At 42.6% G+C, this 15,661-nt stretch overlaps 2 protein-coding genes across 2 annotated transcripts in view; both read right to left on the reverse strand.

The window, feature by feature from the left end:
• Positions 1 to 12,168: 12,168 nt before the first annotated feature.
• LOC126984309 (endoplasmic reticulum transmembrane helix translocase-like) lies at positions 12,169 to 13,230 on the reverse strand. Its single transcript, XM_050837936.1, has 2 exons — positions 13,064 to 13,230; positions 12,169 to 12,297 (listed from the first exon to the last, which is right to left on the reverse strand). Exons 1-2 carry the CDS (start codon positions 13,193 to 13,195, stop codon positions 12,181 to 12,183), a joined length of 249 nt encoding a protein of 82 aa, XP_050693893.1. The 5' UTR covers positions 13,196 to 13,230; the 3' UTR covers positions 12,169 to 12,180.
• A 1,040-nt stretch (positions 13,231 to 14,270) lies between these two features.
• The window catches only part of LOC126984129 (endoplasmic reticulum transmembrane helix translocase-like), a 4,000-nt gene continuing 2,609 nt past the window's right edge, over positions 14,271 to 15,661 (reverse strand). The window contains exons 3-5 of the mRNA XM_050837514.1: positions 15,307 to 15,503; positions 14,691 to 14,842; positions 14,271 to 14,425 (exon numbers count right to left, since the gene is read on the reverse strand). Of these exons, the coding sequence (XP_050693471.1) occupies positions 14,305 to 14,425; positions 14,691 to 14,842; positions 15,307 to 15,503 (470 nt within the window). The 3' untranslated portion in view covers positions 14,271 to 14,304. The remainder of the gene's footprint in view (positions 14,426 to 14,690; positions 14,843 to 15,306; positions 15,504 to 15,661) is intronic.

The raw sequence follows: 15,661 nt of genomic DNA on the forward strand, positions 1-15,661 counted from the left end.
TCTAGATTTTAGTCAAGCTTTTGATAAGGTACCACACAGGAGGCTAGTGCATAAACTGAGGTTGCATGGGATAGGGGTACAGTACTAGTGGAGTGGATGGCTCAGGGGTAGAAAACAGAGAGTAGTATTAAATGGGGCCAAGTCTGACTGGAGGGAAGTGGTTAGTGGGGTACCTCAGCTAGGGCCACTTTTGTTCCTAGTATATATTAATGATTTAGATATAGGGATTAGTAGTAAAACACCAAAGTTTGCAGATGATACAGTACAGGGGCTCAGGACAATTATAGGATGCAAAGGGACTTGGATAGGATGGGCAGATAGGTGGCAGATGGAGTCTAACTCCCGGAAGTGTCAGGTTATGCATATAGGTAAAGATATAATAGGAATTTTAGCTATGAGATGGAAGGAGTTTGGTTAGAGGCAGTTGAGAATGAAAAGGATTTAGGTGTAGTGACAGATAAGACTATGAAATTCTCAAAGCAGTGTTTACAAGCTAGAAATAGGGCAAACAGGATCCTGGGGTTTATAAATAGAAATGTTATAGTTATGAAAGCAAGGAGGTAAGAGGTAGTTTATATAATGCATATGTTAGAGCTCATTTAGAGTATTGTATACAAGCTTGGTCACCACAGGATGTAACTTTGTTAGAAGCAGTTCAGAGAAGAGCAACTAGGATGATGGCAGCAATGAGACGCCTGGAGTATAGGGAGAGGGTGAAAGAGCTAGATATGTTTTCATTTGAGAGGAGATGTCTAAGGGGGGATATGATAGAGCTATATAAAATGTTTTCAGATTGCGATTACTTAGATGTGGATACTTTCTTTACACTAGAGGAGGGAAACAGGACTAGGGGTCATGATAGGAGAATTAGGAAACAAGGGTGTAGGTTGGACTTACAAAACTATTTCTTTAGCCATGCATAGAGTGGCAGATTTATGGAATGCATTGCCAGGGGAGGTAGTATGCAGCAGTAGTGTAAATGTGTTCAAAAAGAGGTTAGACGAGTTTATGGATGAAAAGATTTGGTAGGAAGTAGTGGGTGGGATACAGGGTGGAACACGGCTGGGTGGTGGCCGTGTGGTGGCTGGCTGGGGCAGGATTACTGCATTCAGGAGATTAGATGGGCTTGGGGAGGCGGATGATGGGTGCTACACCGCCACTCGCGGGGGTGGTGAGGGGCTGCCAAGTATAGGGCAGTTTGCGGCCCCCTTGCGATCTAGTGTTCACACACACACACACACACACACACACACACACACACACACACCAGGACACTGTTTGCTGTATAGGCTACACACACACACACACACACACACACACACACACACACATCAGGACACTGTTTGCTGTATATGCTACACACACACACACACACACACACACACACACACACACCATGACACTGTTTGATGTATAGGATACACACACACACACACACACACACACACACACACACACACACACACACACACGGACACTGTTTGAGGTATAGGCTACACACACACACAAACACACACACACACACACACACACATCAGGACACTGTTTGCTGTATAGGCTACACACACACACACACACACACACACACACACCAGGACACTGTTTGCTGTATAGGCAACACACACACACACACACACACACACACACACACACACACACTCACACACCAGGACACTGTTTGCTGTATAGGCACACACACACACACACACACACACACACACACACACACACACACACACACACCAGGACACTGTTTGCTGTATAGGCTACACACACACACACACACACACACACACACACACACACACACACACACACACAACAGGACACTGTTTGCTGTATAGGCTACACACACACACACACACACACACACACACACACACACACACACACACAAGGACACTGTTTGCTGTATAGGCTACACACACACACACACACACACACACACACACACACATCAGGACACTGTTTGCTGTATAGGCTACACACACACACACACACACACACACACACACACACACACATCAGGACACTGTTTGCTGTATAGGCTACACACACACACACACACACACACACACACACACACACACACACACACACCCCCACACTGTGTGCTGTATCGACTACACACACACACACACACACACACACACACACACACACACACCAGGACACTGTTTGCTGTATAGGCTACACACACACACACACACACACACACACACACACACACCAGGACACTGTTTGCTGTATAGGCTACACACACACACACACACACACACACACACACACACACACACACACACCAGGACACAGATTGCTGTCTAGGCGACACACACACACACACACACACACACACACACACACACACACCAGGACACTGTTTGCTGTATAGGCTACACACACACACACACACACACACACACACACACACACACACACACATCACGACACAGAGTGCTGTATAGTCAACACACACACACACACACACACACACACACACACACACACACACACACACACCAGGACACTGTTTGCTGTATAGGCTACACACACACACACACACACACACACACACACCCGGACACTGTTTGCTGTATAGTGTACACACACACACACACACACACACACACACACACACACACACACACCAGGACACTGTTTGCTGTATAGGCTACACACACACACACACACACACACACACACACACCAGGACACTGTGTGCTGTATAGGCTACACACACACACACACACACACACACACACACACACCAGGACACTGTTTGCTGTATAGGCTAGAAACACACAACCACACACACACACACACACACACACACACACACACATCAGCACACTGTTTGCTGTATACACACACACACACACACACACACACACACACACACACACACACACAACAGGACACTGTTTGATGTATCTGAAACACACACACACACACACACACACACACACACACACACACACACACACACACACACACAACGACACTGTTAGCTGGATAGGCAACACACACACACACACACACACACACACACACACACACACACACACACAGGACACTGTTTGCTGTATAGGCTACACACACTCACACACACACACACACACACACACACACACATCAGGACACTGTTTGCTGTATAGGCTACACACACACACACACACACACACACACACACACACACACATCAGGACACTGTTTGCTGTATAGGCTACACACACACACACACACACACACACACCAGCACACACTTAGCTGTATAGACTACACACACACACACACACACACACACACACACACACACACACACACACACACACACCAGGACACTGTTTGCTGTATAGGCTACACACACACACACACACACACACACACACACACACACACACATCAGGACACTGTTTGCTGTAGATCAAACACACACACACACACACACACACACACACACACACACATCAGGACACTGTTTGCTGTATAGGCTACACACACACACACACACACACACACACACACACACATCAGGACACTGTTTGCTGTATAGGCTACACACACACACACACACACACACACACACACACACACACACACACACACACACACACATCAGGACACTGTTTGCTGTATAGGCTACACACACACACACACACACACACACACACACACACACACACCAGGACACTGTTTGCTGTATAGGCTACACACACACACACACACACACACACACACACACACACACACACACACACCAGGACACTGTTTGCTGTATAGGCTACACACACACACACACACACACGGTAAGGAAAGTAATTGTGACCTTGATACGCCCTAGACTAGAATATGCATCAGTGGCTTGGTCGCCATCACTTAAGAAACACCTTAGAAAACAGGAGAGGATACAGAGAGCGGCAGCAACAAAAATGGCACCTAGTCTGAGCGACCTGCCTTATGAAGGAAGATTGCTGAACCTCCCTACACTGGAGAGTACAAGAGAAAGAGATTTAACCTTAGAACACGGTCGTGGGCATAGCTGGGCGTTATCGCGATAAGTTATCGCGATACTTTATCGCTGATAACAAAATCGGGTTATCGGCCATCCGCTACTTATTTAAATATATATCGGTATCTTCGTTACTTTTGTAACCAAACTGGCGATAATCGCTACTTTTTTCCGACTCAGAAAAAAAACGTTGTCTCCTCCCTACACGTGCCCGGGCGCCCGGTGTTGTGTGAAAAAACTTCGGGGTATGAAATATCTTCGGTGAAGAAATTTCATACTTTGATCATCACCATTAAAACACTAGGTTATTTTTTTTATGTAAGACTTAAAAATCAATATATCAAAAAGAAAAATCATTTAACTTTGCCCCCAAAAATTATTATTCACTGCCTCAAATTTGATATTCCATATTCGTTTGTGAGCATGCCATGGTATTGAAGGCACCCGGTGTTGTGTTATTTGGTGTCCCATCGTCAAATGTTGGCGCTTTTGTTTACAAATACTGGTCTCTCGTGAACTACGCATGTTCAGACCAGTAAGTGTAGCCCTGTAGAGTCTCACAAAGCTTTTTAACACATTAAGACATACAGTACCACCATCCTCGCTGTTTCTAAAACGGCACTCTGTACATATAAATACAACTCGCACAGTGTCGTTCTAGAAACAGCGGGGATGGTGGTAGTGGTACTGTATGTCTGATTCAGCCTTCCAGCAACTCTTAATTACGGTTAAAAAGCTTTGTGAGACTGTACAGGTCTACGCTTGCTGGTCTGAGCATGCACAGTTCACGAGAGACCAGGGCCCAGATTCACTAACGCCTCGCAGATACGACAATCTTAAGTGGATCCAATATGGCGGAAAGAAAAAAGTCGTATCTTGCGATTCACAAAAAAAATCTTGAGTCCGCCATGTTTAGATTTTCCTGCCTTAACGCTGTTTCACACTCCCGCCGACAGACGGCGAAGTGTGATGTTGACATATTTCGTTCAACCAATGGCAGCGCTCGATACATACGTACTCTAGAGACAGTAGCCAATCACAGGAAGCTCAACACCAGTGCAGCATGTGGCCCGTGACAGAGGCAGACGATGTTGTCTGCCCCACCGGGAGTACGGAGATGAAGTGAGGAAGTTCAGGTAAGCCAATCACTTGTCATGTGGAGAGTCAGCTTGGTATATTGTTGCTAAAACGTGCTAGTGCGTGAAACATTTTTGTTAACCTGCATGAAGGTATCCTTTAGGTAACGTTATAAACGTGCCTTTCTGTCAGTTTTTAGCCATGACTTTGTCCTCCAAGTTGTCCATGATCAGTCTCATTACCCTGTTTTGACCTCCTCTGTAGGTAAAAGTGTAATATACCTGCATGCACCAAGTTATCTCACCATGGAGAGGGGAAGGGATATGGGTGCACACACACTTCAGTACGTGGTGTCATTTCAGTATTTTCATAGAGGTGAGGCCATTTACTGAGCAGCAGAGCTTAGCAAACATATCAGTCAATCATTAAGATTTGCCACCAGGGCACTGCCCAGTAATGTGGCTAGGATTAGGAGTGGAGCTCAGACATTGTCAGCTGCTCAGATATTGGGAAGTAGATAAAACGGCATACTTTCCAAAGAGCAGGTCGTTATTGGAAAAAAAAACACTGTATTACTATAATGCAATAACAATAGTAAAAAGCTCTTTCATAGTGCTTGAGATAAACTAACTTACTATTAAAACATTGATACTTTAAATTCTTATAATAGTGAATTTAATTTATCTATGTTTTAAGTTGAAGTTAGTTTATCTCAAGCACTATGAAAGAGCTTTTTACTTATTGTTATTGCATTTATAGTAGTGTGACAGTGTTTTAAGCCATAATATAGCGAGCTGCTCTTTGGAAAGTATTGTATTTCTTTGTTTTCTTCATTTCCACAGATTAAGTTTATTAACTATGTAAACTTTCTACTTCATTGCTTCTTAACCTTTAACTACTAGCCAGTCACTTTAACCTCTCTCTCTCTCTCTCTCTCTCTCTCTCTCTCTCTCTCTCTCTCTCTCTCTCTCTCTCTCTTATGATCCTGGTTATGATGACCAAGCAAATAATTTTCCTTTTATAGGAGACTGAGTGTAACCTGTAAGTGTAGTGGGTGCTACAACACCTGGCAGCCCATATGTCCCAGCAGTGGTGCAGCGTCGGACCCTTAAACTTCCAGGCAGGAGACACAAGATGGACACAAGATAAAAGATTCTGAAGAAGCAAGACCAAGCATATATTACTGGATAGTTTGCAGAAATGTGTAGATTTCCTTGAATCGTCTCAACCAGAATGACTGCAATAGCTGGACCTTTACAGGACTTTGTTGAATATTGCAGGGCATGAAATTCTGCATTTCTTATGCATCATAAAGGCCTCTTTTGCTTTCTTCAAACATGTTTTGTATTTGCAATTTATTTAATTGTTTTCTGTTGGAAATAACATATAAAAAGATGTTTAATAGCAAGCTGTGAAGAATTGCTCCAAATAGTACACACCACAGTGCTATATGCTTTACATTTTATTAAGTGTATAATAAGCTCAGCCATATTGTCCTGCAGTTAATTTTTAGTCAGATAATTTCTCCCCTTTTTTTACAATTTAAGTTGTGATTGTGTTCATGTATACCAGCAGTTCTTTCTTATATTATGTTATTATATATATGAAGTCAGATTAAGTGACTTTCAAAAGCAATATAATTAAGTCCATTTAGCCTGTGTCACTCTCAAAGTTATACGCCTCCGTGGTCTACTGGTTAGCGTGCCTGGCTTCTACTCCGCAGGCCCGGGTTCGAATCCCGGCCCAGGCAGTCTGCGTGCAGCTCACCCAGCTGTTCATCCTCCCTCTTGGGCTGGTCGATAAATGGATACCTGGGGAAATCTGGGGAAGGTAATCTGTGGTAACCCAGATATCACACTGGTCCTGTGTCCTGGGTAATGGGGCTCCTTCCACCAGTCTCAAGGGCCAATGTTACGGAGATGAGCACTGAGGCCATGCGCTGCTACTACGTATCCCCCCAACTTTACTACTCTTACTCTCAAAGTATATAATTGTGTGTATGTGAGTGTGTGTGTGTGTCACATCCTGGAAAGTCCAAGACTTCTCTCAAAACTCTGATGACTCGAGAAAGAGTCTGGCTTCCAGCTATATCTTGAGAGCCAACAGTCATCGTGGAAATTTTCTAGGTATAGTGGAATGTGTTTTGACAGAGGGCAGTGCCATTGTCTTTGAAGAACTCTACCGAGTTCTTAACGAAACACACCCATACACCAATTTGCTCGATGATTTCCTTTATTTTATTGCCAGTACACTATTTAACACATTTAAATATTTAATAATGTATATATCAATGCCCACTTTTTCATTATGTTCTCAACTTGTGCCAGCAACATATGAGTCAGTACTTTAGTAAGGTTAGGTTACATAAATGAAAAAAGTGCATATTTGAGTTAAAAACAGAAACATTATTTTCTTGTCAATACCCAAAAAATAACTTGAATTTCAAGGTGAGAAAGATTTTTTTTTATAGTCTATGGACAAAGAACCTTTATTTTCTGGTTTTAATGTTGTGCTATACGTAAAAAATGAAGTAATTATATATTTTTCACTTAACATGAAATAAATATCAATGTATATAAATATTTTGCCTCAACCTAAAATCATAAAATACTTTTTCAATTATAGTAGCTATTAAACTATGAGTGGGAATAAAACTGGGTGATGAATCAAACCTTGACGGGTGTTGCTAGGTTGCTAATTTACCAGCAATAGGTTACCATGTGATGGAGATGAGCACCGAGGCCACACACAGCTATGCGTATGCCCCCAACTTCACCCTACCCTTACTAGACACATCATCTATAACACCCAGTAAAACTAGCATACTAAATAGTAAATGTAATACCTTAATACAGTAAATATCATTGAGACAAAAATGAGCCATGGGATGACTCAATTACCGAAATATCCAACAAACATATGATGCATGTTGCAAAAAGTGGGTAATTGCTTAGCAGGAGCAGTCTATTTGAGATGCATATTACTTATTTCCTGTGATATGTTATGATGCTTTTTAATGGGGCTCTGTTTATTACCACAATAATTCAGCTATGAAAGTGCTACAGCAAATTTACCCCAGAATTCACTATAACAAGCTCTGCGGCATATATTGTCCAGCCGTCTTCACTCCCAAATCTATTTACAAACTAACAGACTCGTTTTAGCCTAGTGGATGGTAACCTAACTCTGCTAAAATTGTAACCTATAATTGCCGCTGGGGATAGCAGCCTATCGTTACAGAGGAGAGTAAACTCAACCCAAGTATGGGACTCACCAAATCAACTCTAGTACTTTCATAATTGCTTCCTGGTGATAACTAACTCCACAAAAAAGACATGATAATTTACCCAGTAATGAATAGTTTGTGTCTCTAAAATAGGTCGCTAAAATCTGCTAAACAATGGCAAGGGGACACCCAGAAATATGTTCAGGGAGATTGGAGGGCAGAGAAAAAGACAAGACAAGAGAAACTTTGGGGGTGCAGGGCCTGAAACCTCATCAACGGTAAACGGGTGGGCCCCGGCCCATCCTTGGTTGTGCTAGTGGTCTAAGGTATTACAAACTACAAGTTAAGACTCAATTATTCACCGAGCATGTATGAGTACCCACATTACCCCCTGGTGGATCTCCTGCGAGCATTTCAAGCCCTCCATATATATTATCACGAGTGTTTACAGCAGGATAATTGATTCAGTAGTGTAGGAGTTCACAGTCACTACATATTCAGTGAATGGTATTATATACGGTTGACACGTCCTTATAAAGCAATGTTTTGATAGCACTGTGACGTTTTGTTCATTATTTTGGCAGCGGGTCTTCCTCTTCTTCTTCATTCCTCCTTGTGTTGTGGAGAAAATCTGCCCTACGTACGGGTCGCGATATCTTACGCCATGTCTGGAGCTGCCGTAAAGTTACGGTGCCGGAAGAGTGTCGTAACTGTTTAGTGAATAGCCCAAAGCAGCCGAAAGTTGCCTTAAGACATTTTTTGTGACTTACGAACGTCGTAACTCGTTAGTGAATCCTGGCCCAGTGTTTGTAAACAAAAGCGCCAACATTTGACGGCGAGGACGCCAAATAACAACACGGTTCAGGGTTTCTAGTATTACCGTCCATAGGTACGTGTCAACTTGTGGTTTTCAGGTTTTGTAAGTTTTCTAAAATACAAGTAATGAAAATTTGAATTCATCTATGTTTTTTTATTGGAAATAATATAGTATCATTTTCGCCTATCGGACTTATCGCTATCGGAATTGTGGATTAATATCGGGTATCGGTTATCGGTTATCGCCTATATTTGTGTTTCCAGTTAACGAATATCGGTTATCGCCGATAAGGTTTTCCATTATCAGTTATCGGTTATCGGGAATAAGGTTTTCTGTTATCGTGCCCAGCTATGGTCGTGGGTAATAGTACTATCAACACGGTCATGGGGTATACTGAAGTACTCGTCCCGAGGGAAGACCCGTCCCGCCCTACCTCCCTCACCCGCCACAAACTCATCGGAAAATCGTCTTATTTCAGCGTTCTCCGCCGCGTCCACAGGTGTCCAGGGTAACGAAAGGCATGGAGTTCAAATGTCATGCCTCCCGGCGCTTGAACAGGCTCAAACAAGGCGGTTTTTAGGCCGAGAAGTGGACGACGTACCTTTGTTGACATCTGACAGGCCGCCATCTTGAAGTCCTCTAGCGTAGTTGGGGTGGACTGGTACCGGTACCAGTACCGCTACTAACGGTACCAGTTAAACTACGGTACCGGTACCAGTACCGCTACTAACGGTACCAGTTAAACTACGGTATCGGTACCAGTACTGCAACTAACGGTACCAGTTAAACTACGGTACTGGTACCAGATTGCTCGGATTTATTTAATTGTTGGATTTATTGGATAATTCTTCGTCCGATTCTTTTTCGGGTGTTGCTTATATATATATATATATATATATATATATATATATATATATATATATATATATATATATATATATATATATATATATATATATATATATATATATATATATATATATACATTGTTACGCCACCCCCCTACCACACACCATACACGGGCAGGCAGGTGGCGTGATCCTCAGAACAACCACACGGGCACCAGTCACTCACAGCGGCCCACACAAAACACCGAGGGGAGGAGGGAACGAGGCAGGGCACAAAGGATACACGTTCAACCCTAAGTTCTTGTTTAATGACAGGCTCCTCACACAGTACAGCAACTTTCAAGGGCACAAAACAGTTAGTTAATCAGGCACAGTACAGGGGCACGGCAGACACGCACACCGGATGCACACAGCTCGCGAGCGGAGCACACAGCTGAACACACTCTAAGCCCAGACACCCGTCTTCTCAACTACCCCTCAGCGCCTCTCGCTCGCAACTCCCCACTGCCGACTCAGCACTTCCTGCCCGGCGGCCGGAGGCCCCGGTCTCCCCTCTGTCTTTCTTGTCCCAACAAGTAGAGTTGCACCATGCTGAGCTAACATTGCATCATGCTATAATTTCATCACATTACACATACAATCATTCATACAGCACATTGTAACATATATATATATATATATATATATATATATATATATATATATATATATATATATATATATATATATATATATATATATATATATATATATATATATATATATATATATATATATATATATATATATATATATATATATATATATATATATATATATATATATATATATATATATATATATATATATATATATATATATATATATATATATATATATATATATATATATATATATATATATATATATATATATATATATATATATATATATATATATATATATATATATATATATATATATATATATATATATATATATATATATATATATATATATATATATATATATATATATATATATATATATATATATATATATGAGAGAGAGAGAGAGAGAGAGAGAGAGAGAGAGAGAGAGAGAGAGAGAGAGAGAGAGAGAGAGAGAGAGAGAGAGAGAGTTTTCTTTACAGAAAATTTATTTAGGAATTTCATCAGACGTCATAGATAAAAAAAAAAAACTCCTCTAGGTACCGGTACCGGTGCCGGTGCTATCCCGACTTTTCGGTACCAGGACTACTGGTATTAACGGTACCTGCCCATCCCTATATCGTAGGCGTCAAAAAATTGTCGTACTTTTGGTGTTTTTTTCAATATTTACGCAGAAAAACGTAATATAGAGCCTAAATAAACGTCCTGCTATGTATATTAACTTATTCTACTAATTACCGATGCTATTAGACGGCTATTTATAACACAGCCCTAACTATAGCGGTCACTTATTATTATTACGGGCAGGGCAGAAAAACGTGGTATATGGAGGTAATCAACGTTCTGTTTACTGTATTATATCACTGTACTAATTACCAAGTGGCGCTGGATGGCTAATTATAACGATTTAGCCATAATATCGTATACACGGAGAGAGAATTTATTTAGCTATGTATGGAGGGAAGGAGGAGGAGGAGGAGAGGGAGAGAAAGGAGGGAGAGAGGAGAGAAGAGAGAGGGGTGGAGGAGGAAAACTGTCTGACTGAGAGGCATAGCAAATCTTTTCTCCATATTTAAACCCATTTTTGGAGGGAAGGAGGAAACGGAGAGAAAAAACGAAGACATGGAGAGAAAGAGAATTTATTTACCTATGTATGGAGGGAAAGAGGAGGAGGAGGAGAGGGAGAGAAAGGAGGGAGAGAGGAGAGAAGAGAGGAAGGTGGAGGAGGAGGGACAAAAAATCTTCCACTGCGCAAAAAACATTTATTTATTTATTTATTTTCATATTTTTTTTAACTTTCTCAAATAAATAAAAAAATAAAGAAAAAAATACAAATAGGCTGAACAATTACTCTCTCTCTCTCTCTCTCTCTCTCTCTCTCTCAATATATATAAATTAACTGGTCTCTCTCTCTCTCTCTCTCTCTCTCTCTCTCTCTCTCTCTCTCTCTCTGTGTGTGTGTGTGTGTGTGTGTGTGTGTGTGTGTGTGTTTCTCTCTCTCTCTCTCTCTCTCTCTCTCTCTCTCTCTCTCTCTCTCTCTCTCTCTCTCTCTCTCAGTGCCGCAGGGAGGGTGCCAACTTGCCCTCCCCAAAGAGTGCTAGGCAGACTCTATCTATGACGAACGACAGCGCGAAGTCCAGGCACAGAACTTGTATGAGGGTCACCCGGAACTGGAATGGAAAAGAGTTGATAAAAATGGAGATTGCGGAGAAACGGAGAAGAGGAGGAAGATGTGGAGGAGAGGAGGTGGAAGAGGAAAGATTAAGCTATTTTTTGGTGGATGAGGAAAGGAGGGAGAGATGGAGGTAAGGGGAGGAAAATGGACTTGAACTTGGAGGAGGAAATGAACGAAACCACCAAAATTATACTGGAGAAATACACAGACCTTGATAAAAGTGGAGATTGCGGAGAAACGGAGAGGAGGAGGAGGATGTGGAGGAGGGGAGGTGGGAGAGGAAAGATTAAGCTATTTTTTGGTGGAGGAGGAAAGGAGGGAGAGATGGAGGAAAATGGAGAAAAATGGTCTTGAACTTTGAGGTGGAAATGAACGAGACCACCAAAATCACACTGAAATGGAAGACAAACCTTGATAAAAGTGGAGATTGCGGAGGAACGGAGAGGAGGAGGAAGATGTGGAGGAGGGGAGGTGGAAGAGGAAAGATTAAGCTATTTTTTGGTGTAGGAGGAAATGAGGGAGAGATGGAGGAAAGTGGAGGAAAATGGACTTGAACTTGGAGGAGGAAATGAACGAAACCACCAAAATTACGCTGGAGAAATACACAGACCTTGATAAAAGTGGAGATTGCAGAGAAACAAAGAGGCGGAGGAAGAAGCGGAAGACAGGAGGAGGAAGAGGAAAGATTAACCTACTCTTTGGTGTCGGAGGAAAGGATGGAGAGACGGAGGAAAGGAGAGAAAAATGGAGGCAAATCTCACCTCACTCGGGAACTCGACGATCTCAAACTGCCTCCCAAAGTCCGGGAAGATGCCGAGGGAGAGAGCGAGGATGAGACCAAAGGCTCCCATGAGGCTGTATAGGAGCGGCCGGTTCTCGCTCAGCCCCTCCATGTAAGGTCGGCCCTGGGGGAGAAAAAGTTTTAATATATTTGTTCATACCTCAAGAAGTTCTTAGGTTAGGAAGATCAAACTTGGTGGGTGGCTAGAGGGATACTTAGGGCAGGTGTGGTCGAAATCTGGGTGTTTTAGATTGAGTTAGAGAAGAGTTATCGCAGTTATAGTCAGCGAGATATTTTTTGTGGACGCGTATTTTTTTATGTGGAAAGTTTTCATATATTTGCTCATATCTTAAGAAGTATTTAGATTAGGATAATGAGACTTTGTGGGTGAATAGAGGGATAGTTAGGGCAGGTGTGCTCGAAATCTGGTTGATAGTGGTTGAGTTAGAGCAGAGTCATCGCAGTTATAGTCAGCGGGATACATTTTCTGAAGATGCATATTTTTTGACGGGGAAACTTTTGCTATTTTTGCCGATATCTCGAAAACAATTTAAGTTCGGATAATGAGACTTGGTGGGTGAAGAGAAGAATGGTTTACGCAATTATAGGCGGAGTCTGAGTTTAGTTTTGTTAATCTGAGGCAGAGTTAAGAGCATGGAAACTGCGGAACACCATTTGGAACGGAGTTTTTCGTCGCTCAAGAAAAAGTTCCGCCACACTTGCTTGTATCTCGGAAAGTATTTAAGTTAGGGTGATGAAATTTGGTTGATGTATAGAAGGATGGTAAGGGTACATGTGGTTAAAATTTGGTTGACCTAAAATGAGTTAGAGGTGGTCACAGTTAGGGGTATCTTTTCTACATCATTTATATTTTTGAGTGGGAAATTATTTAATGTTTTTACTTGTATCTTCAAAAGTTTTTAAGTTAGGGTACCCAAATTTTGAGGGTATGCAGAGGAATAGTTAGGGTAGATGTAGTTAAAATTTGGTTGAGGTAGAATAACTTAGAGATTAGTTATGGGCATTTGAAGTTAGGGACATTTAAATATTTTTTGAGTGGTAAAAGTTTTTGTGGATTTGCTTATATCTTCAAAAGTATTTAAGTTAGGGTACCCAAATTTTGAGGGTATGCAGAGGAATAGTTAGGGTAGATGTAGTTAAAATTTGGTTGAGGTAGAATGAATTAGAGATTAGTTATGGGCATTTGAAATTAGGGTCACATTATGAACTTATCCTGTAGTTGATCGCGAAGGTTGATACTTGGAGAGCCAGCGAGATTATGTACACAGTGGAGTTAAGGAGAGAAGGTTCAAACTGCTTCTCCAGGTCCACCGCCGCCCCCCTGGAGTGGAGAGAGAGAGAGAGAGAGAGAGAGAGAGTACATTAGTAAGGCCTGGTAATCTGTGTGTGTGTGTGTGTGTGTGTGTGTGTGTGTGTGTGTGTGTGTCCAAGGTTCAATATTACCTCCTTGCCTCCTCCTCCTCCTCCTCCTCCTCTTCCCTCCTTTCCTCCTTCCTTCTCTTCCTCCTCTTCCTTCCTTTCCTCCATTCTTCCTCCTCCTTCCTTCCCTTCCTCCTCCTCCTCCTCCTCCTCCTCCTCTTCCTTACCCTATAGCAGTGTGGTTGCCCAGGTGGTTGGCTTGGTTGACCAGGTAGAGCAGGGCGGTAAAGTGGCAACCAAACTGTAGAAGCACCGTCGCAACCGTATAGATATTGAAGATATTTGGTAGAGGTCGGTGAGCGCTTAACTCCGGCAGCGGCTGTGGGGGAGGAGAGGAGAGAGAAGGGTCAGACAAACGGGGTGATTGTGGCGGTTGTGTTTGTGCGTTTGTTCCGCCGTTGGTGTGTGTGGGTAGGCAAATTATCCCTCTACGTTTGTGCTGAGTGGCGTGTTTGTGCATGCTACCGTTTGGCTGTGATATTGAAAAAGGTTAAGACTTCCTGATAAAAATTTGGGACTGTTAGGTTTGAGTAAGGGTTATGTTTGAGGTGATTGTGTGGGTTGCGTTTGCCTGTTTGTAAATCCGCTGGTGTGTGTGGGTAGAGGAAGGACTGGTCTACGTTTGTACCGGTCCGTACATTTGTGTGTGTGTGCGTTTGGCGGTGAGATCGAAAAACGTCAAAACTTTCACATTATAATAATCACAGTAACCCTATCACCGACCCTCCCTCTATCTCCCTTCTTCCCAGACCCCACAAACGAAGCCTCCCCTGCCCCTCTGACCTTTGACCTTGAGATGAAGAGGAAGCAGGCGGCCTGTAGGAGTCCCTGTAGTGTAGCCTGGTAGTCGCTGAACTTGATGCCATCCAAGTACAGCACGCTTTGAGAATAGGCTAGGATGAGTGCGTTTAGGGCCAGGATCTTGAACATTTGCAGTGTGGTCACCAGCGTACAGCGGCCCTGCTTGATGATGTGGCACACTGCGGGGGGAGGGGAGGTAGAGCAAGGTTAGAGCGAGCCGCCTAGCAAAGGGGGTGCACGTAGAGCGAGCGTAGAGCGAGGGAGGGGCAGAAATGTGAAGGTTTTTCTCGCTCAAAAAGTCTGGCTATGGAAAAATTGACTGTGGTTAATGTGGAAT

Source organism: Eriocheir sinensis, chromosome 56 (genome assembly GCF_024679095.1).
Source record: "Eriocheir sinensis breed Jianghai 21 chromosome 56, ASM2467909v1, whole genome shotgun sequence".
NCBI classification, from domain to species: Eukaryota; Metazoa; Arthropoda; class Malacostraca; order Decapoda; family Varunidae; genus Eriocheir; species Eriocheir sinensis.